The sequence below is a fragment of the Mobula hypostoma genome, chromosome 8 (assembly GCF_963921235.1).
Source record: "Mobula hypostoma chromosome 8, sMobHyp1.1, whole genome shotgun sequence".
NCBI lineage: Eukaryota > Metazoa > Chordata > Chondrichthyes > Myliobatiformes > Myliobatidae > Mobula > Mobula hypostoma.
Window position 1 is genome coordinate 86,383,547 of NC_086104.1, and position 26,928 is coordinate 86,410,474.

General features: G+C 42.1%; 1 protein-coding gene across 6 annotated transcripts in view; it reads left to right on the forward strand.

Annotated features, from left to right (window-relative positions):
* The window catches only part of ralgapa2 (Ral GTPase activating protein catalytic subunit alpha 2), a 538,758-nt gene that overhangs the window by 372,281 nt on the left and 139,549 nt on the right, over positions 1 to 26,928 (forward strand). For all 6 annotated transcript variants that reach the window (XM_063056244.1, XM_063056246.1, XM_063056245.1 and 3 more), the window contains one exon: positions 5,299 to 5,426. In XM_063056244.1, the coding sequence (XP_062912314.1) occupies positions 5,299 to 5,426 (128 nt within the window). The remainder of the gene's footprint in view (positions 1 to 5,298; positions 5,427 to 26,928) is intronic.

The window sequence follows — 26,928 nt, forward strand, 5'->3', positions numbered from 1 at the left end:
CAAAATGTGACCTTAGATTATGTGGTATCAATTGGAAAGAACTGCCCCTGAACTCTCTTTTACTGTGAAGCAATTCAGCTGACGTTTCACTGTATGGTATTCATAAGGGAGTCTGAGTAGAAGCTGAAACCTCAGAGACCCTCTTACAACTATTGTTATGAACTTGAGGAAGGCAACTGTGAAGATGCATGAACGGAAGTTACAGTGTGCATTTTAGACACTTTCTAATTTGATTACAATTTCCTAGTTTCAGTCAAGATATTCAACCTGAATTATGTCGATGAGAATCGCTTGGAAAGACAGCTGTCAGATGCAGATGTTAAATAAAATGAAATTCTTGTTGAAATTTGCTGCCAAATCTAATTAGAGGAATTCCCTGAGCGCAAGAGTCCTTTTTATTCCTTTTGTCTGCTTATTCAATGACCGTCTCAGTCATCCGGTAGTAATTGCATGACAGGAGAATAATAAGTGGCATTTATTTGTTCAATAAGTCCATGTCCAGATGGAAAAAATTGTGGTTTGAAATACTGATAATTGTCTATGGACTCTCCTTGCATGATACAGACTGTTTTCCTTCCCCCTGAAGTTTTGCGGATGCCATTGCCAAACAAAGCAACTGTGACAGGAGTCACTGTTTCTTGCAAAATACAATTTTTTTTCTCTCACTTTACTGATATCTCAAGACATGAGTTGAATCCTAAAGTCAGAGATGCATGCTGGAAAATAAGTATCCGAGATAAATTCAATGTTCCCAGTAACAGTTGTCATGTCCACTATATGAGATTTAATCTTGTTGCCATGATTGTGCATTGTTGTTCATCCTCCAAAAATCAGTAAAAATAGATTGCTTCTGCTATAATTTAGTATTTGTAGAAAATCAAGGAAAGTATTTAATAATCATGTCACAAACTTAAAACCATTTCTTTCTAAGTATGTAGCATTATCATTTTAAAATGTAGTTACAAGATCAGACAATGAGTCATTTCTATTGCCTAGATCAGATTACAACTCCCCTAATCAATGCAGAGTTTACAGATTTGGACAGTTCCTTCTCCAGCTGTTAAACTATTTAATATGCTAAGGCTATAGGGAGGATAATGTGGTCTACCTCCAAGGAAGGCGCTAAGTAGAGCTGAACTGGTGCCTTCTAAAACTGCTTTGGCATGACTCTGGAGTTGGTCAAGCAAAGACTATGCAACACAACTTCGCTAAGTGATGAATCACATTTCATAAGGTTTAAGAAATCCATGTGACTGTTATTGTGGAAGTATATTTTGACTATGCATGACTTCTGAGTGAATCTTAATCGTTTTACTACAAAATGTTCATTGAAGATGAAATTTATTCAGGGATCAGTATGAAATAGAATAATGTTAAAAGAAAGAGATTATATGAATGAATTATTCATTTTATGAATACAGATGTCAATGTTTAGGGTTTATTGTCCTTGAAGGTGATGGTGAGCTGCTTCCTTGAACCCAACACTCACAACACGCTGGAGGAACTCAGCAGGTCGGGCAGCATCCGTGGAAAAGACCGGTCGACGTTTCGGGCCGGAACCCTTCGTCAGGACCCGGCCCGAAACGTCGACCGATCTTTTCCACAGATGCTGCCCGACCTGCTGAGTTCCTCCAGCGTGTTGTGAGTGTTGCTTTGACCCCAGCATCTGCAGATTATTTTGTGTTCCTTGAACCCAAGTAGTCCTCTGGTGAACGATTCCTTAGAGCACTGCTCAGTTGTGAATTGCAAGATTTTGACCGAGAGGGGTAAAAAAGAACAGCAATGTTATTCCAAGTCAGGGTGATGTGTGCAACTTTGAGGAGGAGCAGAAAGTGGTATTTCCATGTGCCACTGCCTTTATCCTTGTTAGTACAAATCATGAGTTTACGAGGTGTGAAGAGAGTAGTCTTGGCAAGTAACTGCAGTGCATTTCGTAAATGGCATATTCTGAAACCACAGTACAGTATAATGATAGTGGAAGGGATTAAGGTTCGGGTTGATGGAGGTGCACCACCTAAGCAAGCTTTTTTATTCTGATGATAGCAAACTTCTTGGCTATCAGGAGAGCTGTGGTCACCATTCTATGGATAGGGTGCTAAAAGGAATTCACTTCCTGCAGGAATACCAGCCTCTGACCTGAACTTGCAGCCTGCAATATTTAGGCAGCTGGTGCAGTTGAGTTTTTTTATTTTTGTTTGTTTCACCTAGCTTTTCTAGTGTCCTTCAATACTTTACATTTTAAAAAACCGGTTTGATCAAACTTTTGGTCAGCAATCCTACTATTTCTTTAAGTAACGTGTCATGTTCTGATAAAAATGCACAGGGAGACCAAAGAGAGTGCAGAACACAGCAAGGCCAAGATGGTTGAACCTGAACGTGAGTCTCTTTTTCCATTAGACAAATCTTGGTGCTCAGCAATTGCAGGATCTGGGATCAATGCTTGGATGCCTTTATAGGGTTTGGGAAGGTTAGGATATGGAACAAAGCTGATTAAGTGAGAAATCAAATATGGTTTGTGTGGTGCGATACAGACGCAGGATTTGACATTGCTTCGGTTGAGGGAAAAGGCTCAGATATTGGGATGCTGAGTCAGGCGGATTGAATATTGCTATGCAGGGAGGTTGTTGAAAATTCAAATGTTTTTGGAGCACGAGTATGCCACTTGCATTTGGGCCTGATCCGCCATTTAATAATGTCATGGCTTATCTGATTTTGACCTTAACTCTGCATTCTGTGCATCTTTGATAGCCTTTTTTGTTGAGTATATCTCTCTCTGCCCTAAAAAATACTCTAAGACTCTGTTTCCGTTGTCCTTTATGAAAATGAGTTCCAAGTTTCACAATGATAGCAATCCCCATAAGAATACAAGATACCACTCTGTTATCTTTCCTAACTACTTGCTTTATCTGCACAGACTCCCAGATCCCCCTGCACCTTAGAATTCTTTTATTTTTGCTGTCAAAATGAATAATTTCATATTTTACTCTATCTGCCAGATTTTTATCATTCATTTAGACTGTCTACATCCCTTGGGAGCCTCTATAAATTCTCTTCATAAATTACTTTCCGACCCAACTTTGTGACATCAGTATATTTAGTAACCATATTTTCGGTGCCTTCAAATTATTTAAATAATTGTGGAGCAGACTCGAGGGGTCAAGTGGCCTAATTCTGCTCCTACATCTTATAAATTGTAAAGTGTTTAGCCCGGTACCAATCCATTGTTACATCGTGCTAATCAGAAATAGACCTATTTCTGGTGAATCAGCCAGCCTTCTTTCCATGCCAATGTGTTACCTCCCCCATCATGAGCTTTCATTGTCTCTACAATAACTTCTGACAGACACATTATTCAATACCTTACGTAAATCTGGTATAATTCAACTTTATCTATAACACTTCACAAAATTTCAGGAAATAGTCAAACACAATTTTTCTTTCCCAAAATAATCCTTGGCTCGACCTGATTAAATTGACTTCTTTAAATAATCTTGCCAGAACAACCCTAGTAGTTTCCAACCTTTTCCCAAAGATAGATGTTAAACTACCTGCAGTTCCCTGCTTTCTGTTTCCTTGTGCTTTTTGGATAAAGGGATTGGGAATTAGTATTTTTTCAGCCCACCTGAACCTTTCTGAAATAGAGAGGTTCTTGGAAATGTAAAAGAACTGCATCATCTATCTCACCACTACTTATAAAACACTCAGATGAAGTTCTTTGGAAGGCAGAGACTTATCAACCTGCAAATCCACCTGTTTTCATTGTAGCACTCACTAGTCTGGTGAATACAGTTTTCTGCGTACATCACTTCCTTCCAATTTCCAGTATAGATTATTTCTGGGATGTTTCTTATATTCCTGATTATTGAAAAAGAGATTGGCCTCCTCTTAAGTCAGCAGTTAGGAGGGAGGTGCCAGGAAGCCATGAAGTGAGGAACTAAAAGCTTCATTGAGAGCTGGGTGAAGAGGACCCTGGCTTATATTTTGGTAAGCGTTCTGGGGATGGAAGCAGTTTATGAAGCTGACAACACTTGGTGCCACGGCAATGAAAGGGAAACAGTTTAAATATAATTAAGATTCAAGATTGTTTGTTATCATTCTTCAGTACTCAAGTGTAAAGGAGAACAAAATAATTGTTACACCAGACCTGATGCAATATGAAAAATACACAATTAACATAAAGAATGCAATAAAAAAACAGAACAAATACAACAAATATAAATATAAAGGCAATCCTAGAAAACACATTGTACAAGTAACTGTTATGTGCATAGACTGATCATAGGTACATGAAGTGACACTAGGTGGTGTGCATGTTGTGTTGTTGGGGGTGATGGAATGGGTTAATGAGTGGAGGTGTTGATCCACCCTACTGCTTGGGAAAGTAACTTTTTTGAGTCTGGTGGTCCTGGTTTGGATGCTGCGTAGTCTTTTCCCAGATGGGAGTGGGACAAAAGTCCATGAGTAGGGTGGGTGGATTGGTTCTTCAAGTTGTTGATAGACTTTTCCTGACACCTTTCTGTATATATGTCTTTGATGGCGGGTAGACTGGACCTGGTGATGTACTGGGTAGTTTTAACTACCAATTGTAGAGCCTCCCTGTCCACCACAGTGCAATTTCTGCACCACACACTGATGCAGCATTTTAGGATGCTCTCAACTATGCATCTTAGAAGGTCATGAGAATTGATGTGCCTCCTCAGAATGTAGAGCGATTGGCGAGCCTTCCTGACTGCAGGAGGATGTGTCCTGGGAGTATGAGAGGTTGTACAAGATATGCACTCTCCAGAGTTTCAAATGGCTTGCAGTTTCCGCTACTGTGCCATCAATGTGATGAGGTCTGTGAGTGGTGCAGGTTTTCTTGAAGTCAATAACGCATTGTGAAACTTTCCTCCATAAAAGCAGTGGCATCCAGAGAACTTTAATGTCACATTAACACATTGTGGAGAAGGTAATTTAAAGAACTCCTGCTAGCAGGCAACTGACCTATGAAAAATGCTTTACCTTCTGTCAGTTCTGTGGTTCCAGAAATCTTCCTGAATCTGTAGATAAGTTCATCCGTAAAGCGAGTGATGAGGCATGACTGCTGAAGATGGTGCTTGCATGTTATGTATTATTTGTCTTTTCAAACGTAATTAATTGCATAATAGTATGATCTATATGATTTTTTTTATTAGAATGAATGAGGACTAATAGTTGTGCTGTTGTATGTTTTTGTGTAGGCTCACACATTTCAGGTTCTGCAGCCAGCGATTAACTACAAGGAAACCCTTAATCATAAGTATGCTTGATACCTTTCAGGTCCCATTTTTTGGTCCCCTCTTTGATGGAGCCATTATAAATGAAAAACTTCTGCCAAGTCTCGTTCGTGCCACAGGCATCAATGCTAGTCGAGCTGTGAAGTGTCTCATACCCCTGTACCAGAGCTTGTATCCTTTTTCCTTCAAATACAATGCGGCGTGGACTTCATTAAGGTTTGCTTTGATTTACATAAATGTATTGTTCAAGTAGTGTCATGTTCCTGTCAATATGATGCGGCTGTTTATTTGTTCATGATATGTGAACTGATCTGTTGCCACTTGAACAGATTTTAGACTTAATCTCACATTAATAAGGACGTGTTTAGAAATGTGTAGTTTGACAACAATCTTGCATCCCATGGTTATTCTAAGAAGAGTGCAGATATAAGAGAGCTTGTGTTTGGTATTGTAGTATTGCATTTGTTCCATCTCACGGTTTACTGATTTGAATGGGAAATTATCCTGAGATGGTATTCATAGTGGAAGAAATGGGTGAAATTAGCCCTTTTATAGAGGTCAACTTTCATTGTGGTTTCTAGGGTGTCAATGAATTTTGTTTCCTTGTTAATGAATGAGAGTTAATGAACTGACATCAAGGTAATTTTACCACATTGACATTATGAAACACAGTTGCATTGCTGCACAGTTTTCCTTGAACATCCGGCAGGCTACTTTGGTGTGTTTTCAGTGCACAATATGAAGAAGCAATATTTCATGCTCATTCAGCCTATTAAAAGGCCAAGTTGAGAATTTCAGTTCAGCAAATTAAATAATATCCATACAACATATTTATAGGATAATTTTAGCATGTTACAATATCTGTAGATACTGTAAAGTTGAAAGTGCCTGTATGATATATCTTGCCCTTTTCATAATTGATCTCTGAACAAAAAAACACTCCCTCGTTGTGACAGTTCTTATTGCTAGAACTGTAAACTCTGATTACATCTGCACTTGACAGATTAAGGAGAATTTAATCAACAGAGGAGATTAATTTGCATCTCAATTGGAGAGAGGTGAAAGAAAAAAAGGTTACACTCTGTAACCAGCAGGTTGCAGAAGAAATCTGATAAGACACAAAGCCTACTCTGAATACTACAGCTGAGTGAAGGACAATATGTAAGGATGTGTTACCACAGCAACTTAAATGTTCTTTGCTCTTTGTTTACCCTATAGCGTGCATTTCAGTCATTTGGGCAAAAAGTCTACCACTGTTAAAATTATGTTTAAAGTGATTTGTTTTCTGTTTGTTATCCAGTCTAACACCAGAAGGAACCATTTGTAGAAAGGAATTGAGTGGACACTGCAGATTTAGATATGCTGTGGCTAAATCAATTTAATATTTTACTAAGCTGTACTAAATAGAATCTTATTGTAAAAGAAATAACTTGTTTTTGGTGTGCCACATAAATATGTCTGTGTATACATTGCTTAATTTGAATTTTCTTTCTTCTGGGCAATAAAATTAGTTGACTTGGTGTAGGGAAGATTTCATGTAGAATGAACATTTTTGACAGCATCTCCAAACTAATCCATTACAGTAATTAGCATCACAACAGTATCGAGACGATTTTGCTTTCTGTGTAGAAATTGTGATGTTCATATATATCCTTTTATACTGCCCTGAATAGGTATAGCACCACACAACTGATAATCACAGTGAAATTTATTTTTAATCATTTGTGTAGAACTGGCATAATTGTTTTCTGTTTAGTCATTTAAAGTTGATTGGCAGTTGTGTGTGTGTGTGTGTGTGTGTGTGTGTGTGTGTGTGTGTGTGTGTGTGTGTGAGTGAGAGAGAGAGAGAGAGACAGATACATTTCTGTGGGCTGAATACTGCAACCATGCAACTAAAGCATCAATTTACTTGTGCAATATCTTTTCCAGTTTAAATTTTCAACCTTCTGTGACCCGCTACATCTGAAGATATCTGAGATTAATCTTATGATTATGACATAAGAGAAACTTTAAAAATTTACTGTGCCAAGTTTATAACATTGGCAATAGAATTGGTAATAGACTGATCATTGAGGACATACAATGTAAAATAATTATTCAAGAATAAAGTTTGGAATTAGGACAGTTGCTTCTTGTATACTGGAGTAGGGAGAATCGATAATCCATTAATAGTTCTTAAAATATATATACTGGACATTGTGCTGTTCCGCATAAATTCTACGTAGTTTAGTAGGTTGTGAATTAAAGTGAACATGGCAATACTGAATTCATCTGCTTTTTGAAGGTTTTATAGAAATAGAGATGTTGTAAAAGGAATTGCCAAAATAAGAAAACAGTAAAATAGAAGTCTAAGTCAATTAATGGAACTTCCTGCACAAAATATGTTCTAGCTCACTTATAATTGTAAGAGTGTTCTTTCTTTATATAGAATTGCTACTTGACACATTTTATTTTTTCAGCTTACAATGTGGTCTTTCAATTAACCCAGGTTGTATTTAGAAAGGTTTAGAAGTAGCTTGTCATTTGAATTCTGACTAATTTACCGGTGAGACTAATTTCATTAAGTTTGTTTTTTTTTACAAAAAGTTAATTTTAGCTTGTTTGAGGTAACACCTTTTACATAAAAATTAAGATGGGATCCAGTGTTGTTACTTTATCAATATGATCTAATTAGACTTCACTTTTGAACTTTCATGTTGTGACCTTATTCTCAGCTATACACAAAGATGTGAATTAAAATGAAGCTGCTGTGAAAGAAATAGCATTAGCAAATTCCTGTTACAGGTCCCACAACAGACACAAGTGCAACCACATGCTGTTACAGTCTGCTGAACGGCATTTATTGTGTACTGCCATCAAAGAGCAAGATCCATCAGGGAATGCATCTCCCTTTATTCCTGAAGCAAAGGCTTGAGGTTCAATCCCCAGGAGAAAAGCTTAAGCATCTGAACTGTTATAGAAGGAAAGTAGGTGCTTGTTTGGCAACAGCCATCAGAAAACATTAAATTCTGCAGCCAGTTCCACAGAAGAGCAAGGGCACAGAATTTGTATCCATTTGGATAATCATTTCCAGTCACAGGCGGCCTCTGGCAAGATTGGCTTCCATTTTTTTTTACAGATGTCCCATAAGTCAAAAATAGACAGAATCCATTCTTTACTAATCATACTTCCATAATATTGTAATATGGCATCAAAAGCACATAAGACTGATAAGAAAGAGCAATTACTGAAATTGAAAAAAAGAGTTACTTCGGCAGTTCGTAGGCACAGACAAAGGTGCAGACTTTTGAATTTAATATTATGGGAACTCATTTGTACACAGAAATGTATGTAACCTGGGATGGACTGCAAGTGATTAATGTTATAAAATTTTATATTCCTATAATGTACATTTAATGTTTATTTATCTACATTGAGAATATTAATAACTTAAAATTGGGGTGCACAGCAGCAACTGGTAGCAATCATTTTGGTCATTATTGTTTTACTGAAGACTTAAGTTTCTTGGTTGCAACCAATTGAAATGTTGCTGCTGGGTAGACATTGGCCACAAACCCATTTCAGATTGTTTTGCTGCCAAGCATGATGTAAGAGAAGTACTGAAGCCCAATTTTAGGTTGAGGGGGTTTGGTAAGATAGTTGGGATCAGAAGACCAGTTGCTCGTGTTTGGAATTGAGGCTGGCTGGCGAGAAGATTGGCATGTGAGTTCTGAAGCAAATGAGATGGGAAGACAACCACTTTGGGGAATATAAGATTTGGATAGATTGGCACTCTTTGTAGGGAGGGGTGATGGTGTATGGGGTTGGACAGAATTCAGGAGATGCCAGTAGAATAAGTTCAGTGTGGAGGAGGTGGCCAAAAGATAAACGTTAAGTAATTTGCTCACCTATTAGGAGCTGAAGAAGAATAGGACACCAACAGAAGAATAGGGATGGCAAAAGACACCTTTACGAGAATGAAGAGCATACTGACCATTACTAAACTATGCATGACAACCCACCTCAGAGTACTGAAATGTTGCATTTATCCTGTTATGTTATATGGCTCAGAATGGACAATATCTAGTAACGTGGGGAACCAAATATCTAGCGGGGATGTCATGAACAGAGCAAGCACAAAAAGAGAAATAATGTATGAGATCATGAAAAGGCAACATAACTTCATTGGACAAGTGATTAGGAAAGAGGAGTTAGAATGCACGGTAATTTATGGGAAAGATTGAAGGGAAGAAAGCAAGAGGAAGGCAAAGACAAATGATAATGGAGACAGCAGCCAGAGAACTGGAAATGAATACTAATGAATTGATCCACTTGAACCGAAACAGGAGTATGTGGGCCATAGCAGTCAAAGCTCAAACTGGGCATGGCACCTGATGATGATGATGATGATGAATGGGAGCTAAAGGACTATGGAATGATATAGTTTCCATGTCTCTGATGTGGAAATCATGCCAGGATCATAGAATTGTGACTTGAGAATTGCCTAATCAAATTTTATGGATAAGGTGAATTGACCTAGAAATCTGGAACTGGTCATTATTGTATTTCAAATTTAGGATGGGGGGCGTGTGGGTGGGAGAGGCAGTGGTGGTGTGGATGAAATTGGATAAATCATCACCTCATGATCCTACTGCTCAACTCCTGCTAGATATCAGAATAGAAGCATTGGTAATGGGTGAGCAGCAAATCACCAGCTCCCATAATGTAAGAAACAAGGAATTTCATGTACACAAAGTGAAAGTAAAATTGGTCTGGGATTATTTTGTGTGTTCATTTTGATAAATTCTTAGCTGAAAGAATAAATTCCTTCCAATTTGAGTGAATAAACTGCTTCATTTTATAAGTGTGTCTTTTTTTTAACCATTGACATTTTTAATTGGTTAATGAATTTACTTAAAGCACATATTTTAAATTTGAATGGGGACAGAAAAAAAATTAAATATTTAACAAAGCTTGCTCCAATTAATGTCACTTGCACTTTATGCTGTATGATTTTGTCTGTGACATTTGTATATAATTTGTCTTTATATCCAACTGAGGGATCACCCAAGTGATCACAGCTTCAAGAATTCAATAAAAAAAATTATAGGGAAGCTTCCAGATGTTCTCTTGCTGGCAGATGCATCCCTCTGCAAACTGGAATGTGCCTAATGTTAACACAAGGAAATCTGCAGATCCGGAAATTCAAGCAACACACATAAAAAATGCTGGTGAACGCAGCAGGCCAAGCAGCGTCTATAGGAAGAGGCACAGTCGACATCTCGGGCCGAGACCCTTTGTCAGGACTAACTAAAAGATGAGATTTGAAAGTGGGAGGGGGAGGGGGAGATCCAAAATAATAGGAGAAGACAGGAGGGGGAGGGATGGAGCTAAGAGCTGGAAAGTTGATTGGCAAAAGGGATACGAGGCTGGAGAAGGGAAAGGATCATGGGACAGGAGGCTTATGGAGAAAGAAAAGGGGAGGGGAGCCCAGAGGATGGGCAAGGAGTTATAGTGAAAGGGACAGAGGGAGAAAAAAGAGAGACATACATACATACATACATACATAAGGGATGGGGTACGAAGGGGAGGTGGGGCATTAACGGAAGTTAGAGAAGTCAATCTTCATGTCATCAGGTTGGAGGCTACCCAGACAGAATATATGGTGTTGTTCCTCCAACCTGAGTGTGCCTTCCATCTTGACAGTAGAGGAGGCCGTGGATAGACATATCAGAATGGGAATGGGACGTGGAATGAAAATGTGTGGCCACTGGGAGATCCTGCTTTCTCTGGCGGACAGAGCGTAGGTGTTCAGTGAAACGGTCTTCCAGTCTGCATTGGGTCTCGCCAATATACAGTGGTATGCAAAAGTTTGGGCACCCCTGATCAATATTTCTGTTACTGTGAATAGCTAAGCGAGTAAAAGATGACCTGATTTCCAAAAGGAATAAAGTTAAAGATGACACATTTCTTTTATATTTTAAGCACGATTACTTTTTTATTTCCATCTTTTATAGTTTCAAAATAACAAAAAAAAGGGCCTGAAGCCAAAGTTTGGGCACCCTGCATGGCAGTACTTAGTAACACCCCCTTTGGCAAGTATCACAGCTTGTAAATGCTTTCTGTAGCCAGCTAAGAGTCTTTCAATTCCTGTTTGGGGGATTTTTGCCCATTCTTCCTTGCAAAAGGCTTCTAGTTCTGTGAGATTCTTGGGCCGTCTTGCATGCACTGCTCTTTTGAGGTCTATCCACAGATTTTTGATAATGTATAGGTCGGGGGACTGTGAGGGCCATGGCAAAACCTTCAGCTTGCGCATGTTGAGGAAGTCCATTGTGGATTTTGAGGTGTGTTTAGGATCATTATCCTGTTGTAGAAGCCATCATCTTTTCAGCTTCAGCTTTTTTCCTGATGGTGTGATGTTTGCTTCCAGAATTTCCTGGTATTTAATTGAACTCATTCTTCCCTCTACCAGTGAAATGTTCCCTGTGCCACTGGCTGCAACACAAGCCCAAAGCATAAACGATCCACCCCCGTGCTTTACAGTTGGAGAGGTGTTCTTTTAATGAAATTCTGCACCCCTTTTTCTCCAAACACATCTTTGCCTATTGCGGCCAAAACGTTCTATTTTAACTTCATCAGTCCACAGGACTTGTTTCCAAAATGCATCAGGCTTGTTTAGATGTTCCTTTGCAAACTTCTGACGCAGAATTTTGTGGTGAGGATTCAGGAAAGGTTTTCTTCTGATGACTCTTCCATGAAGGTCATATTTGTGCAGGTGTTGCTGCACAGTAGAACAGTGCACTGCCACTCCAGCGTCTGCTAAATCTTCCTGAAGGTCTTTTACAGTCAAATGGAGGTTTTGATTTGCCTTTCTAGCAATTTTACGAGCAGTTCTCTCAGAAAGTTTTCTTGGTCTTCCGGACCTCAACTTGACCTCCACTGTTCCTGTTAACTGACATTTCTTAATTACATTACAAACTGAGGAAACGGCTACCGGAAAACGCTTTTCTATCTTCTTATAACCTTCTCCTGATTTGTAGGTATCATTTATTTTAATTTTCAGAGCGCTAGGCAGTTGCTTAGAGGAGCCTATGGCTGCTGATTGTTGGGACAAGGTTTGAGGAGTCAGGGTATTTATAAAGCTTTGAAATTTGCATCACCTGGCCTTTCCTAACGATGACTGTGAACAAGCCATAGCCCTAACAAGCTAATTAAGGTCTGAGACCTTGGTAAAAGTTATCTGAAAGTTCAAATCTCTTGGGATGCCCAAACTTTTGCATGATGCTCCTTTCCTTTTTTTCACTCTAAAATTGTACAAAACAAAAATAGTACACTAATCTTGCTTAAAATGTTGAAAAGAATGTGTCGTCTTTAACTTTATGACTTTTGGAGATCAGTTTATCTTCTACTCACTTAACTATTCATAGTAACAGAAATTTTGACCAGGGGTGCCCAAACTTTTGCATGCCACTGTATAGAAGACCGTATCAGGAGCACTGGACGCGGTATATCACCCCAGCCGACTTTTACAGGTGAAGTGTAGCCTCACCTGGAAGGACCGTCTGGGGCCCTGAATGGTGGTAAGGGAGGAAGTGTAAGGGCATGTGTAGCACTTGTTCCGCTTACAAGGATAAGTGCCGGGAGGGTGATTGGTGGGAAGGGATGGGGGGGACGAATGGACAAGGGAGTCACGTAGGGAGCGATCCCTGTGGAAAGCAGAGGGGGGGAGGGAAAGATGTGGTTCGTGGTGGGATCCCATTGGAGGTGGCGGAAGTTACGGAGAATCATATGTTGGACCCGGAGGCTGGTGGGATGGCAGGTGAGGACAAGGGGAATCCTATTCCTAGTGGGGTGGCGGGAGAATGGGGTGAGAGCAGATGTGCGTGAAATGGGAGAGATGCGTTTGAGAGCAGAGTTGATGGTGGAGGAAGGGAAGCCTCTCTCTTTAAAAAAGGAGGACATTTCCTTCGTCCTGGAATGAAAAGCCTTAGGATGAGAGACAGTGCAAAAATGCCATCCCCTTCTCGCAATTCCTCCATCTCCGCTGTATCTGCTCTCAGTTCCCCTTGTCCTCACCTACCACCCCACCAGCCTCCGGGTCCAACATATAATTCTCCGTAACTTCTGCCACCTCCAACTGGATCCCACCACTAAGCTCATCTTTCCCTCCCCCCTCCCCCCCCCCACTTTCTGCTTTCCACAGGGATCGCTCCCTACGTGCTCCCGGTGCAGCCTTCTATATATTGGCGAGACCCGACACAGGCTGGGAGACTGTTTCACTGAACACCTATGCTCTGTCCGCCAGAGAAAGCAGGATTTCCCAGTGACCACACATTTTAATTCCAAGTCCCATTCCCATTCTGATATGTCTATCCACGGCCTCCTCTACTGTCAAGATGAAGCCACACTCAGGTTGGAGGAACAACACCTTGTATTCTGTCTGGGTAGCCTCCAACCTGATGGCATGAACATTGACTTCTCTAACTTCCGTTCATGCCCCACCTCCCCTTCGTACCCCATCCCTTATTTATTTATTTCTTTTTTTTTTCTCCCTCTGTCCCTCTCACTATAACTCCTTGACTATCCTCTGGGCTCCCCTCCCCCTTTCTTTCTCCCTAGGCCTCCCGCCCCATGATCCTTTCCTTTCTCCAGCCTCGTATCCCTTTTGCCAATCAACTTTGCAGCTCTTAGCTCCATCCCTCCCCCTCCCCCTCCTGTCTTCTCCTATAATTTCAGATCTCCCCCTCCTCCCAGTTTCAAATCTCTTTCTATCTCTTCTTTCAGTTAGTCCTGATGAAGGGTCTCGGCCCGAAACATCGACTGTGCCTCTTCCTATAGATGCTACCTGTCCTGCTGCGTTCACCAGCATTTTTTATGTGTGCCTAATGTTATAGCTCTGTACTTCTATGTTCAGACATTTGAGTTATTGACACCTTGCCAGCAAGTCAAGATCTGAGAGAAATCATTTTTGGCATTTTAGAAAGCCATTAAATTTAATGATTTGGTTTTTGAATTGTAAAATGTATACAGTATTTGAATTTCTTAAAATGATTACATTCCGCTGTTCTCAAACAGTTTCAAGACACTTTGGATTTGAGAGAAGGACCAGCATGAGGAGCCTTTTTCTTGAGCTTAATTTCTTCATCCCCATTGTATCTGCTCAATCATATTCATCAGATCAAGCAGAAGTTGTCCTAGCAAAAAACAAACCTATGATCAAACCACCAGGTCTAAATTTATTCTACTTCAGGAAATTAATGCAAAGTCCGGATGCTACAAAAGTTCACCTTAGAATGCTTATGCGTGATATTGAAAACCCAACTCCGTTTCAGACAACATATGAATTGTTTGATAAAACTAGTCCAAATGTTGCTAAAACATAGATTGAAGAAATCTTGTTAATGCCACATTTTGGGTTCCCAGTGACTTCTGTTGTTGCAGTCAGGGAACAGTGCTAAAAGTGCATTCCATTTTATCAAGAGGGATATTGTAAGAGAAGGTGCAATTTGGCCAGAGATACTATTGATGATAATTATTGTAAATACAACATTCCAGTGGAGTTTATTTATTTATTGACTTGACTTTATTTCTTACATCCGTCACATACGTGAAGGGTAAAAACCTTTACATTACATCTCCGTCTAAATGTGCAACTTATAGTAATTTGTAATAAATTGTATGTACAACAGGACAGTCAGTGTAGCACAGAAATACAATTGTATTAACATGAATTAATCAATCTGGTGGCCTGCTGGAAGAAGCTGTCCCAGAGCCTGTTGGTCCTGGCTTTTGTGCTGCAGTACTGTTTCCCGGATGGTAGCAGCTGGAACAGTTTGTGATTGGGGTGACTCGGGTCCCCAATGATCCTTCGGCTCTTTTTACACACCCGTCTTTGTAAATGTCCTGAATAGTGGGAAGTTTACGTCTACAGATGCGCTAGGCGGTCCACCTCAATCCTGTGATTGAGGGAAATACAGTTCCCATACCAGTGATGCAGCCAGTTAGGATGCTCTCATTTCTGGCCCTGTAGAAATTCCTAAGGATTTGGGGACTCATGCCAAACTTCAACCATCTGAGGTAAAAGAGACGCTGTTATGCTTTTTATACCCCACAGCCGATATGTACAGACCACATGAGATCCTCGGTGATGTATATGCCGAGGAACTTAAAGCTGTTCACCCTCTCAACCCCAGATCCATTGATGTCAATATGGGTTAGCCTGTCTCCATTCCTCCTGTAGTCCACTACCAGCTCCTTTGTTTTTGTGACATTGAGGGAGAGGTTGTTTTCTTGACCCCACTGTGTCAGAGTGATGACTTCTCTGTAGACTGCCTTGTTATTATTTGGAATAAGGCCAATCAACGTAGTGTCATCAGCAAATTTAATTAGCAGATTGGAGCTGTGAGTGACGACACAGTCATGGGTACACAGAGAGTAAAGGAGAAGTCCTGAGGGGCACCTGTGCTGAGAGTCAGAGGGTTGGAGGTGAGGGAGCCCACTCTTGCCACCTGCTGGCGATCTGACATGAAGTCCAGAGTCCAGCTGCAGAAGGTAGGGTGAAGGCCAAGGTCTCTGAGTTTCTTGTCAAGCTTGGAGGGAATTATGGTGTTGCATGCTGAACTGTAGTCCAAGAACAGCATTCTCACATAAGCATCCTCCTTCTCCAGATGTGTAAGGATGTTGTGTACGGCTGTGGCTTTTGCATCATCTGTCGATCAGTTGCGTCAGGAGGCGAACTGCAGCGGGGCCAGTGTGGGTGGTAGCATGCTGCAGATGTAGCCCTTGACCAGCCCCTCAAAGCATTTGCTTATTATTGAGGTGAGTGCGACAGGACGCCAGTCATTCAGACATGTTACCTTGGTCTTTTTAGGTATAGAAACAATGGTGGATATTTTGAAGCAGGAGGACACTCTACACTGGGAGAGGGAGAGGTTATAAATGTCTGTAAACACACCTGCCAGTTGCGCCGCGCACATCCTGAGTACTGGCCTGGGATGTCATCTCCTCCCTCAGCCTTGTGACTGTCCACTCCTCGGAAGCACCTGCGTACTTCAGCATCAGAGATGACTAAGGTGCAGGCTGCTTTGGCGGCTTTCCTCAGGGGCTCAGTTTTGGCGACATCGAACCAAGCATAAAAAAGAATTAGCTCATCTGAGAGAGAGGCAGCGATGTTGGAAGCACCATTGCACTAAGCTTTGGAGTTTGCGATGGTGTGCAGACCTTGCCATAAGCTGTGTGTGTTGTTGGTGGAGAGTTGTGTCTAGATCTTGCTCTGTATTGTCATTTTGCTACCTTGATGACTTTGCAAAGATCGTAGCTGCATTTCTTGAGTTCCTGTTGGTTACCGGCAATGTAAGCTCTGTCTCATGTGATGAGTGCTGCTCGCATGGAACTGTTGATCCAGGGTTTCTGGTTTGGGTAGATCCTGACTGATTTTTGGGGGACAACATCCTCATCATGAAAGGCATTCCAGTTGACATCATCAAAGCAGTCCTGAAGCATGGAGAGACTGATTGGTCGGACCACTAGTTGACGGTTTTAACTATGGCCCCCTCTTGTACATCGGCAAAAGCAAGATGGAGGGGTGATGCAACTTTCCAAATGGCGGATGAGGAGTGCTTTGTAAGCATTGCAGAAGGGAGAGTAAGCAATTGTGCCACCCAAATATGCTATTGTGCTGCCTACAGCATCTGGGCCAAGACATTGACATTAATTCATGTGACAACAAATCAGTGGAATTAGGGGTGTAGAAGAAGAAAGCAGATTACAGATGGATTTCAGCAGATTTAATATGAGCAAAGTTGAAAGAAATCCTTCGTCAGGACTAACTGAAGGAAGAGTGAGTAAGGGATTTGAAAGTTGGAGGGGGAGGGGGAGATCCAAAATGATAGGAGAAGACAGGAGGGGGAGGGATAGAGCCAAGAGCTGGACAGGTGATAGGCAAAAGGGGATACGAGAGGATCATGGGACAGGAGGTCCGGGAAGAAAGACAAGGGTGGGGGGGAACCCAGAGGATGGGCAAGGGTATATTCAGAGGGACAGAGGGAGAAAAAGGAGAGTGAGAGAAAGAATGTGTGCATAAAAATAAGTAACAGATGGGGTATGAGGGGGAGGTGGGGCCTTAGCGGAAGTTAGAGAAGTCGATGTTCATGCCATCAGGTTGGAGGCTACCCAGATGGAATATAAGGTGTTGTTCCTCCAACCTGAGTGTGGCTTCATCTTTACAGTAGAGGAGGCCGTGGATAGACATGTCAGAATGGGAATGGGATGTGGAATTAAAATGTGTGGCCACTGGGAGATCCTGCTTTCTCTGGCGGACAGAGCATAGATGTTCAGTAAAGCAGTATCCCAGTCTGCGTCGGGTCTCGCCAATATATAAAAGGCCACATTGGGAGCACCGGACGCAGTATATCACCCCAGTCGACTCACAGGTGAAGTGTTGCCTCACCTGGAAGGATTGTTTGGGGCCCTGAATGGTGGTAAGGGAGGAAGTGTAAGGGCATGTGTAGCACTTGTTCCGCTTACACGGATAAGTGCCAGGAGGGAGATCCATGGGAAGGGATGGGGGGGACGAATGGACAAGGGAGTTGTGTAGGGAGCGATCCCTGCGGAATGCAGAGAGAGGGGGGGAGGGAAAGATGTGCTTAGTGGTGGGATCCCGCTGGAGGTGGCGGAAGTTACGGAGAATAATATGTTGGATCCGGAGGCTGGTGGGGTGGTAGGTGAGGACCAAGGGAACCCTATTCCTAGTGGGGTGGCGGGAGGATGGAGTGAGAGCAGATGTACGTGAAATGGGGGAGATGCGTTTAAGAGCAGAGTTGATAGTGGAGGAAGGGAAGCCCCTTTCTTTAAAAAAGGAAGACATCTCCCTCGTCCTGGAATGAAAAGCCTCATCCTGAGAGCAGATGCAGCGGAGACGGAGGAATTGCGAGAAGGGGATGGCGTTTTTGCAAGAGACAGGGTGAGAAGAGGAATAGTCCAGATAGCTGTGAGAGTCAGTAGGCTTATAGTAGACATCAGTGGATAAGCTGTCTCCAGAGACAGAGACAGAAAGATCTAGAAAGGGGAGGGAGGTGTCGGAAATGGACCAGGTAAACTTGAGGGCAGGGTGAAAGTTAGAGGCAAAGTTAATAAAGTCAACGAGTTCTGCATGCGTGCAGGAAGCAGCGCCAATGCAGTCGTCAATGTAGCGAAGGAAAAGTGGGGGACAGATACCAGAATAGGCACGGAACATAGATTGTTCCACAAACCCAATAAAAAGGCAGGCATAGCTTGGACCCATACGGGTGCCCATAGCTACACCTTTAGTTTGGAGGAAGTGGGAGGAGCCAAAGGAGAAATTATTAAGAGTAAGGACTAATTCCGCTAGATGGAGCAGGGTGGTGGTAGAGGGGAACTGATTAGGTCTGGAATCCAAAAAGAAGCGTAGAGCTTTGAGACCTTCCTGATGGGGGATGGAAGTATATAAGGACTGGACATCCATGGTGAAAATAAGGCGGTGGGGGCCAGGGAACTTAAAATCATCGAAAAATTTAAGAGCGTGAGAAGTGTCATGAACATAGGTCGGACGGGATTGAACAAGGGGTGATAAAACACTGTCGAGGTCTTAAACGCATCTCCCCCATTTCACGTACATCTGCTCTCACTCCATCCTCCCACCACCCCACTAGGAATACGGTTCCCCTGGTCCTCACCTACCACCCCACCAGCCTCCGGGTCCAACATATTATTCTCCGTAACTTCCGCCACCTCCAACGGGATCCCACCACTAAGCACATCTTTCCCTCCCCCCCTCTCTCTGCATTCCGCAGGGATCGCTCCCTACACAACTCCCTTGTCCATTCGTCCCCCCCATCCCTCCCCACGGATCTCCCTTCTGGCACTTATCCGTGTAAGCGGAACAAGTGCTACACATGCCCTTACACTTCCTCCCTTACCACCATTCAGGGCCCCAAACAGTCCTTCCAGGTGAGGCAACACTTCACCTGTGAGTCGACTGGGGTGATATACTGCGTCTGGTGCTCCCGATGTGGCCTTTTATATATTGGCGAGACCCGACGCAGACTGGGAGACCGCTTTACTGAACATCTACGCTCTGTCCGCCAGAGAAAGCAGGTTTCCCAGTGACCACACATTTTAATTCCACATCCCATTCCCATTCTGACATGTCTATCCACGGCCTCCTCTACCGTAAAGATGAAGCCACACTCAGGTTGGAGGAACAACACCTTATATTCCGTCTGGGTAGCCTCCAACCTGATGACATGAACATCGACTTCTCTAACTTCCGCTAAGGCCCCACCTCCCCCTCGTACCCCATCTGTTACTTATTTTTATGCACACATTCTTTCTCTCACTCTCCTTTTTCTCCCTCTGTCCCTCTGAATATACCTCTTGCCCATCCTCTGGGTTCCCCCCCACCCTTGTCTTTCTTCCCGGACCTCCTGTCCCATGATCCTCTCGTATCCCCTTTTGCCTATCACCTGTCCAGCTCTTGGCTCTATCCCTCCCCCTCCTGTCTTCTCCTATCATTTTGGATCTCCCCCTCCCCCTCCAACTTTCAAATTCCTTACTCACTCTTCCTTCAGTTAGTCCTGACGAAGGGTCTCGGCCTGAAACGTCGACTGCACCTCTTCCTACAGACGCTGCTTGGCCTGCTGCGTTCACCAGCAACTTTGATGTGTGTTGCTTGAATTTCCAGCATCTGCAGAATTCCTGTTGTTTGAAAGAATTCCTAATATCTTTTATTGTATGTACTATCTGCTCTGTACTCAGGGCATAAAATTTACATCAAGTGAAATTGTGTGTAAATTCAAGAGGACCGAAATGAAAGAAACAAAATGACTATTGTCAGGCAGCTGTAGTGAAAGTGAGCATGGTTCAGAATCAGGTTTATTATCACCGGCATGTGCCGTGAAATTTGTCAAGGTTATATTGTCATAACTAATCAACATAAAACTATGCCTGCAACTGTAGTATCAACCAAGATTTTGAGGCCATAATGTTATGTGATTCCTACTTTGCAAAAATGAAAATTTAGAATTAAGGAATAAAGAAAAAAATGATATAGAGGGCATCGTGCATGAAGATAATTTTGTGCCTTGGGATTTAGATTCCATGTGAGTTGTTGAGTTGAAGTAGATTTGATTCAGATCTTTCAAGGTATTGAAGTCAGTGGTGCATATACTTGGTAGTCAAAGATACACAAAGTGTTAAGAATCATACATTTAAATTAGAATTGCATGGGCAGTCCCAAAGTGAAATACAGTGCAACATTCTACAGAGGAAAACGGAAGGAGCAATGTAGGGATGAGTTCAGTTGGGGGAGGTCAGATGTGCCAAATAGCTCTCCCTCATTCTGACTATGAATGAAAACTAGAAGCACTTAGAATCAGATCTGGAAGCTCATTAAGATTATTAACACTGATCAAGAGAATTTATTACAATCTGAATGTAATAACTTCACACATGAAATGGTGGTTCAGCTTATTTCCTATTGTGACAGAAGCAAGGAGGATATTCAAAAGATAGAACATAGCTAACCTCGGAAGAGGCATTGTCACGAGATGCAAGCATTAATGACTTGGTACATGGCACTGTGCTCCTGACCTGTTGATTTTGATCAGCTTTATTTGCATATGATGAGTGGTACAATTCCGAGAATGGTATGGAGAGCCAGACAAGGTAGGTTTCCATTTTTTCCTTACTCTTTCACCTCAATGGGCATCTACTTGTTTTTTTTTTCTCTCTGCTTAGTCATAGAAAAGTTCCCTGTGTAATGCTGCAAACATCATGATTTATATTCATTCATCAATAGTTTGTAGACTTTTCAAAAGATTCTGATTTCATGTTTTTGCACTGCTTAAAATTGACTTGTGGCTAAAACTGATTAGTGCTTGAGCCTCAAGCCAAACTCTGCATGAAGCTTAATTTGAATAGAACAAAGAATATTCAATGCAGTACAGGCTCTTTGGCCCATGATGTTGTAGCAATCTATATAAACCTACTCTGTGATCAAATTAGCCCTTTTCTCCTAACAGCCCATAACCCTCCACTTTTCTTGCATTTATGTGCCTATCTTTCAGTCCTTTTGATGACTCTATTGTATCAACTTCTACAACTATCCTTAGTAATATGTTTCAGGCACCCACCACTCTCTGTGTAAGGAACAAACCTATCTGACATCTCCCTGAACTTTCATCCACTCACCTTTAATGGTTATCTTCTGGTTTTGGCCATTGTCGCCCTGGGGAAAAGGTGCTAGCTGTCCACTCTAGCTTCTTTTAATTTTATACAACTGTATCAAGTTGCATCTCATCCTCCATCGTTCTAAAGAGGAAAGCCCTGATTCACTCAGCCTTTTCCTCATAAAGTGTAAACTGTAGGTGACAAATGGGAATCTTGGTGTAACTTTCCATGTTCCATGTTTCCTTACAACATAAAAGGTCATTCGTCCCGTTGAATCACAGAACAAACCCATTTTCCCAATAACTTTTCCTGTTACCTTTTTTTCTCTGCATTTATATGAACTCCTCTCTGAATCCACCATTTACCTATACACTTGAGGCTGTTTAGATTTGGCAGTGGATCCACCAGTGCACGACTTTGAGATGCAAGAGGAAACCCGAATACAAGGTGAATCTCATATGGTCATACCAAAAAAATGCAAATTCCACATAGGCAGAACCAGAGATTAGGATTGAATCCAGGTCAGTGGTGCTGAGAGTCAGCAGTTCGACCAGTTACACTATCCCACTGGAGTGAAGTATCAGTGTGATGGGTAGAGGAGCTCTTTGGCAAAGTTCAGTGACAAGGGAAGGAGATGAATATGACGATACTGGCTGTGGGAGATCAAAGACCAACAGCAATACACTTTATTGAAGAGCAGATCGTACTCCACTAAAATGTAACTTTTAACAAAGATTTGTGACTATTCTGAGCAGTCTTTTATGATAACAGTAAGGACTGTTGATAGAGCAGCTAAGGGGAAAATGAGGCACAAGCTTCAACTATGTGGGGCTGAAGTTGTGCAGGAGATTTATTATAATCGTTGATTGGAGGTTGATTCACTTGTGAAAACAACTGTGTGCCTGTTTCAGGTGGATGTATCACTTATCCTACTCGTGCATAACTCTTGAAGACTATCAGAATGTGACATCAAGGGGAACATTTCTGTACTTAGAGTGTGTCTTTTTCGCTCCTCCCTGAATTGCTTTCCTTGGAGCAGAAGAAGCTGAGATGTTGGAGGTATACAAAATCATGAGGGACATAGATAACATCGATAGCAGGAAACTTTTCCCCATAGCAGAGATGTCTGAAATGAGAGTATGAAGCAAGGGTAAGAGGCAAAAGGTTCAGAGGAAATTTGAAAAAGAACTTTTACACCAAGAGTGTTATTGTAATCTTGAAAGCACAGCCTGGATGGATGAGCCAGGTACTATCACAACATTTGAGATGTACTTGGACGAATGCTTAAGACATCAAAACAGTGAAGGCCATAGACCATGTACTGGTAAATGGGTTTAGTATAAAAAGAAATATGATGGTCTGCGTGTACCTGGTGAGCTGAAGGGCTGGTTTCTGTAAAGTGCGACTCTTGACTCTGTAACCCTCAACTTTCAATGCCAACCATGCACTATAAAGCCATTCAGTAAGTGCAAATTGAATTTTGATTGAATCTAAATCAGTTTTAATGGAACCTTATCATGCTCCAACAAAATTAATAACCTAATGTAATGCACAAGTGCATTTGTTTGAGTTTCTTCTGTGATCTGTTATCCCAGTATACTTAACAAAAAGGATTCCGTATCTGAATGTTAGTGTGACTTTATGGATGGATTAAATCCACATTGGTCTGGGTCCTTTATGACAGCTAATTTTCAAGACTCAGAAATATTTTTTTAAATGGAAAAAGATTTTACACAGTAGTACTTTAGAACATTTGAGATGTGTGGTAAGATACTATAAGGAAGTCATTCATATTACATAGTGAATGCAGACAACATTATAGCTGGTATTTGTTGAAGGTATAATCAGAACCCTGTAGTATAATAGCACTGCATTATTGTAAATAGTTACTAATCACTCTTGTTTAATATAGGCAATTATTGAGGGCAATTTTGCTCCATCATAGTTTGGAGCATGAATGCTTTCATGCTGATTCCATTACAGAAGTAATGAGGACAATTTTCAGAAAAGAAACACAGCTAATAAAAAAGAAAAAGAATAATACTTTTGATTTTGGTTGTTTTTTTTTGGAATGTGCACTAAAACAATAATTGGAACATGACTTCTAAAATGTGATATAGATGGCAGTGCTTTTGCTTGATTGAGCATCTAGCAGTGTGGAAATTCTCATCATCGGGTGCAGAGTTTTTCCAATTTTTTTTATTAACTTCACTACATCAAGCCAATTACAATATTAAGTATTAAAATATAGTTCTGAAAATTACATTCCAGATATGAAACTGATGCAATAGAGGATTTCACCATATGCAGTTTGTGACATTTTAATTCATTGGTAGGAGCAGTATGAATTATTAAATTTGGCTTATGGTTCCCTCCATACTATATCTTTGTTTGCTCGTCCAATAAAAAGTCCAAGATTTAACATGCTATATACACAATGGTATTGAACATAAAGCTGACCAGTTGGTTGCTGGAGATTTAGGCAAAAGCAGAGGCTGTCTTGGTTCACACTTCTCTTGGTACACCCCAGTGAGCACTCCACCAACCAGTAATACTTTAATAAAAGTGTGCTGACCTTCATTTTTGAAGTGCTGATTCCCTGCCAAGAAGGATCAATAGTTTAGTAAGCTGCTTGTGTTGTTTACCCATGTTCTGTTGCTGAGACCCATCTCCAGGCAAGAATCAATAGCGTTAATCTATTCTTCCCTGTAATAAGTCACGCAAGGCAGAGCTTTTAGGTGATATTACAAGGTTTTATGGAGGCAGTTATTCAGCTGTGTGAATTTGAAGCCATGTTGTGGATTTTCATTCTGTATACTTTTTTTCACCGAGGCTACTGAACATGATATTCTTTTGTCTTTCTTTGTATATACATAGTGGGCATTTTTGCCAGTTGTGAATGTTCATTTTTCTTTTGTTCCTTTTTGTAATGTTGTACTATATCCATTATTCTTCTTCTGATAAATGATAACACAATAAAATTACTGTTTCTTTCAAAGCAGTAGCATTGACAGTGCTATGTAGTGACGGTCAAAAGACCAGGTTGCCTTGTTGAACTCTCAGCAACATGAGAATGATAATCCTACAAGAAGATTAGAAGCAACACACATCAAAGTTCCTGGTGAACGCAGCAGGCCACGCAGCATCTCCAGGAAGAGGTACAGTCGACGTTTCAGGCCGAGACCCTTCGTCAGGACTAACTGAAGGAAGAGTTAGTAAGAGATTTGAAAGGGGGAGGGGGAGATCCAAAATGATAGGAGAAGACAGGAGGGGGAGGGATGGAGCCAAGAGCTGGACGGGTGATTGGCAAAAGGGATATGAGAGGATCATGGGACAGGAGGTCCGGGGAGAAAGACAAGGGAGGGGTGGAAACCCAGAGGATGGGCAAGGGGTATAGTCAGAGGGACAGAGGGAGGAAAAGGAGAGTGAGGGAAAGAATGTGTGTATAAAAATAAATAACGGATGGGGTACGAGGGGGAGGTGGGGCATTAGTGGAAGTTAGAGAAGTCGAGGTTCATGCCGTCAGGTTGGAGGCTACCCAGACGGAATACAAGGTGTTGTTCCTCCAACCTAAGTGTGGCTTCATCTTTACAGCAGAGGAGGCCGTGGATAGACATGTCAGAATGGGAATGGGATGTGGAGTTAAAATGTGTGGCCACTGGGAGATCCTGCGTTTTCTGGCGGACAGAGCGTAGGTGTTCAGCAAAGCGGTCTCCCAGTCTGCGTCGGGTCTCGCCAATATATAGAAGGCCACATCAGGAGCACCGGACGCAGTATATCACCCCAGCCGACTCACAGGTGGAGTGTTGCCTCACCTGGAAGGACTGTCTGGGAAGGACTGAATGGTAGTAAGGGAGGAAGTGTAAGGGCATGTGTAGCACTTGTTCCGCTTACACGGATAAGTTACACATATGCTACACATGCCCTTACACTTCCTCCCTTACCACCATTCAGGGCCCCAAACAGTCCTTCCAGGTGAGGCGACTCTTCACCTGTGAGTCGACTGGGGTGATATACTGCGTCCGGTGCTCCCGATGTGGCCTTTTATATATTGGCGAGACCCGACGCAGACTGGGAGACCGCTTTGCTGAACATCTATGCTCTGTCCGCCAGAGAAAGCAGGATCTCCCAGTGGCCACACATTTTAATTCCACATCCCATTCCCATTCTGACAGGTCTATCCACGGCCTCCTCTACTGTAAAGATGAAGCCACACTCAGGTTGGAGGAACAACACGTAATATTCCATCTGGGTAGCCTCCAACCTGATGGCATGAACATCGACTTCTCTAACTTCTGCTAAGGCTCCACCTCCCCCTCGTACCCCATCTGTTACTTATTTTTATGCACACATTCTTTCTCTCACTCTCCTTTTTCTCCCTCTGTCCCTCTGAATATACCTCTTGCCCATCCTCTGGGTTTCCACCCCTCCCTTGTCTTCCATCCCGGACCTCCTGTCCCATGATCCTCTCGTATCCCCTTTTGCCTATCACCTGTCCAGTTCTTGGCTCTATCCCTCCCCCTCCTGTCTTCTCCTATCACTTTGGATCTCCCCCTCCCCCTCCAACTTTCAAATCCCTTACTCACTCTTCCTTCAGTTAGTCCTGATGAAGGGTCTCGGCCTGAAACGTCGACTGCACCTCTTCCTACAGATGCTGCCTGGCCTGCTGCGTTCACCAGCAACTTTGATGTGTGTTGCTTCTTTCTCTCACTCTCCTTTTTCTCCCTCTGTCCTTCTGACTATACCCCTTGCCCATCCTCTGGGTCCCCCACCTCCTTCTTTCTCCCTGGACCTCCTGTCCCATAATCCTCTCATATCCCCTTTGCCTATCACCTGTCCAGCTCTTGGCTCCATCCCTTCCCCCTCCTGTCTTCTCCTATCATTTTGGATCTCCCCCTCCCCCTCCCACTTTCAAATCTCTTACTAGCTCTTCCTTCAGTTAGTCCTGACGAAGGGTCTCGGCCTGAAACGTCGACTGTACCTCTTCCTAGAGATGCTGCCTGGCCTGCTGCGTTCACCAGCAACTTTGATGTGTGTTGCTTGAATTTCCAGCATCTGCAGAATTCCTGTTGTTTGCGTTTTTAAAAAAGATTAGAAAATTGGCATGCTTTCAATCAAAATAAATCACTTTGACTTTTACACATGAGAGTGCTGGGGACACTCCTGCACAACAGAAGTTAGAAACTTACGAAGTCAAGTAGTTTGTTTCTGCAGTTTATTTGGCTGCTAAAAAATCTGGGTCCAAGTGCCTTAACTCATGCCTGTCTCATGACTTTCCACTCCTTATTGCTTTCCACATCTGCACAAATATAGCCGTGCAGTTTCACCTTCTTTTCTGTGACAAGACACTTCACTTCCTTGATCTGATCCTTGAGTTTCTTCTGGATTCATAGATTTTAATGATGTAGCAAGCCAACCATTATACCTGCTACCGACTTAGCAAGCTACCACTGTGAACAGCCTTTTACATTGATCATGCTTTTATCTTGTCCTCTGAGACTAATCT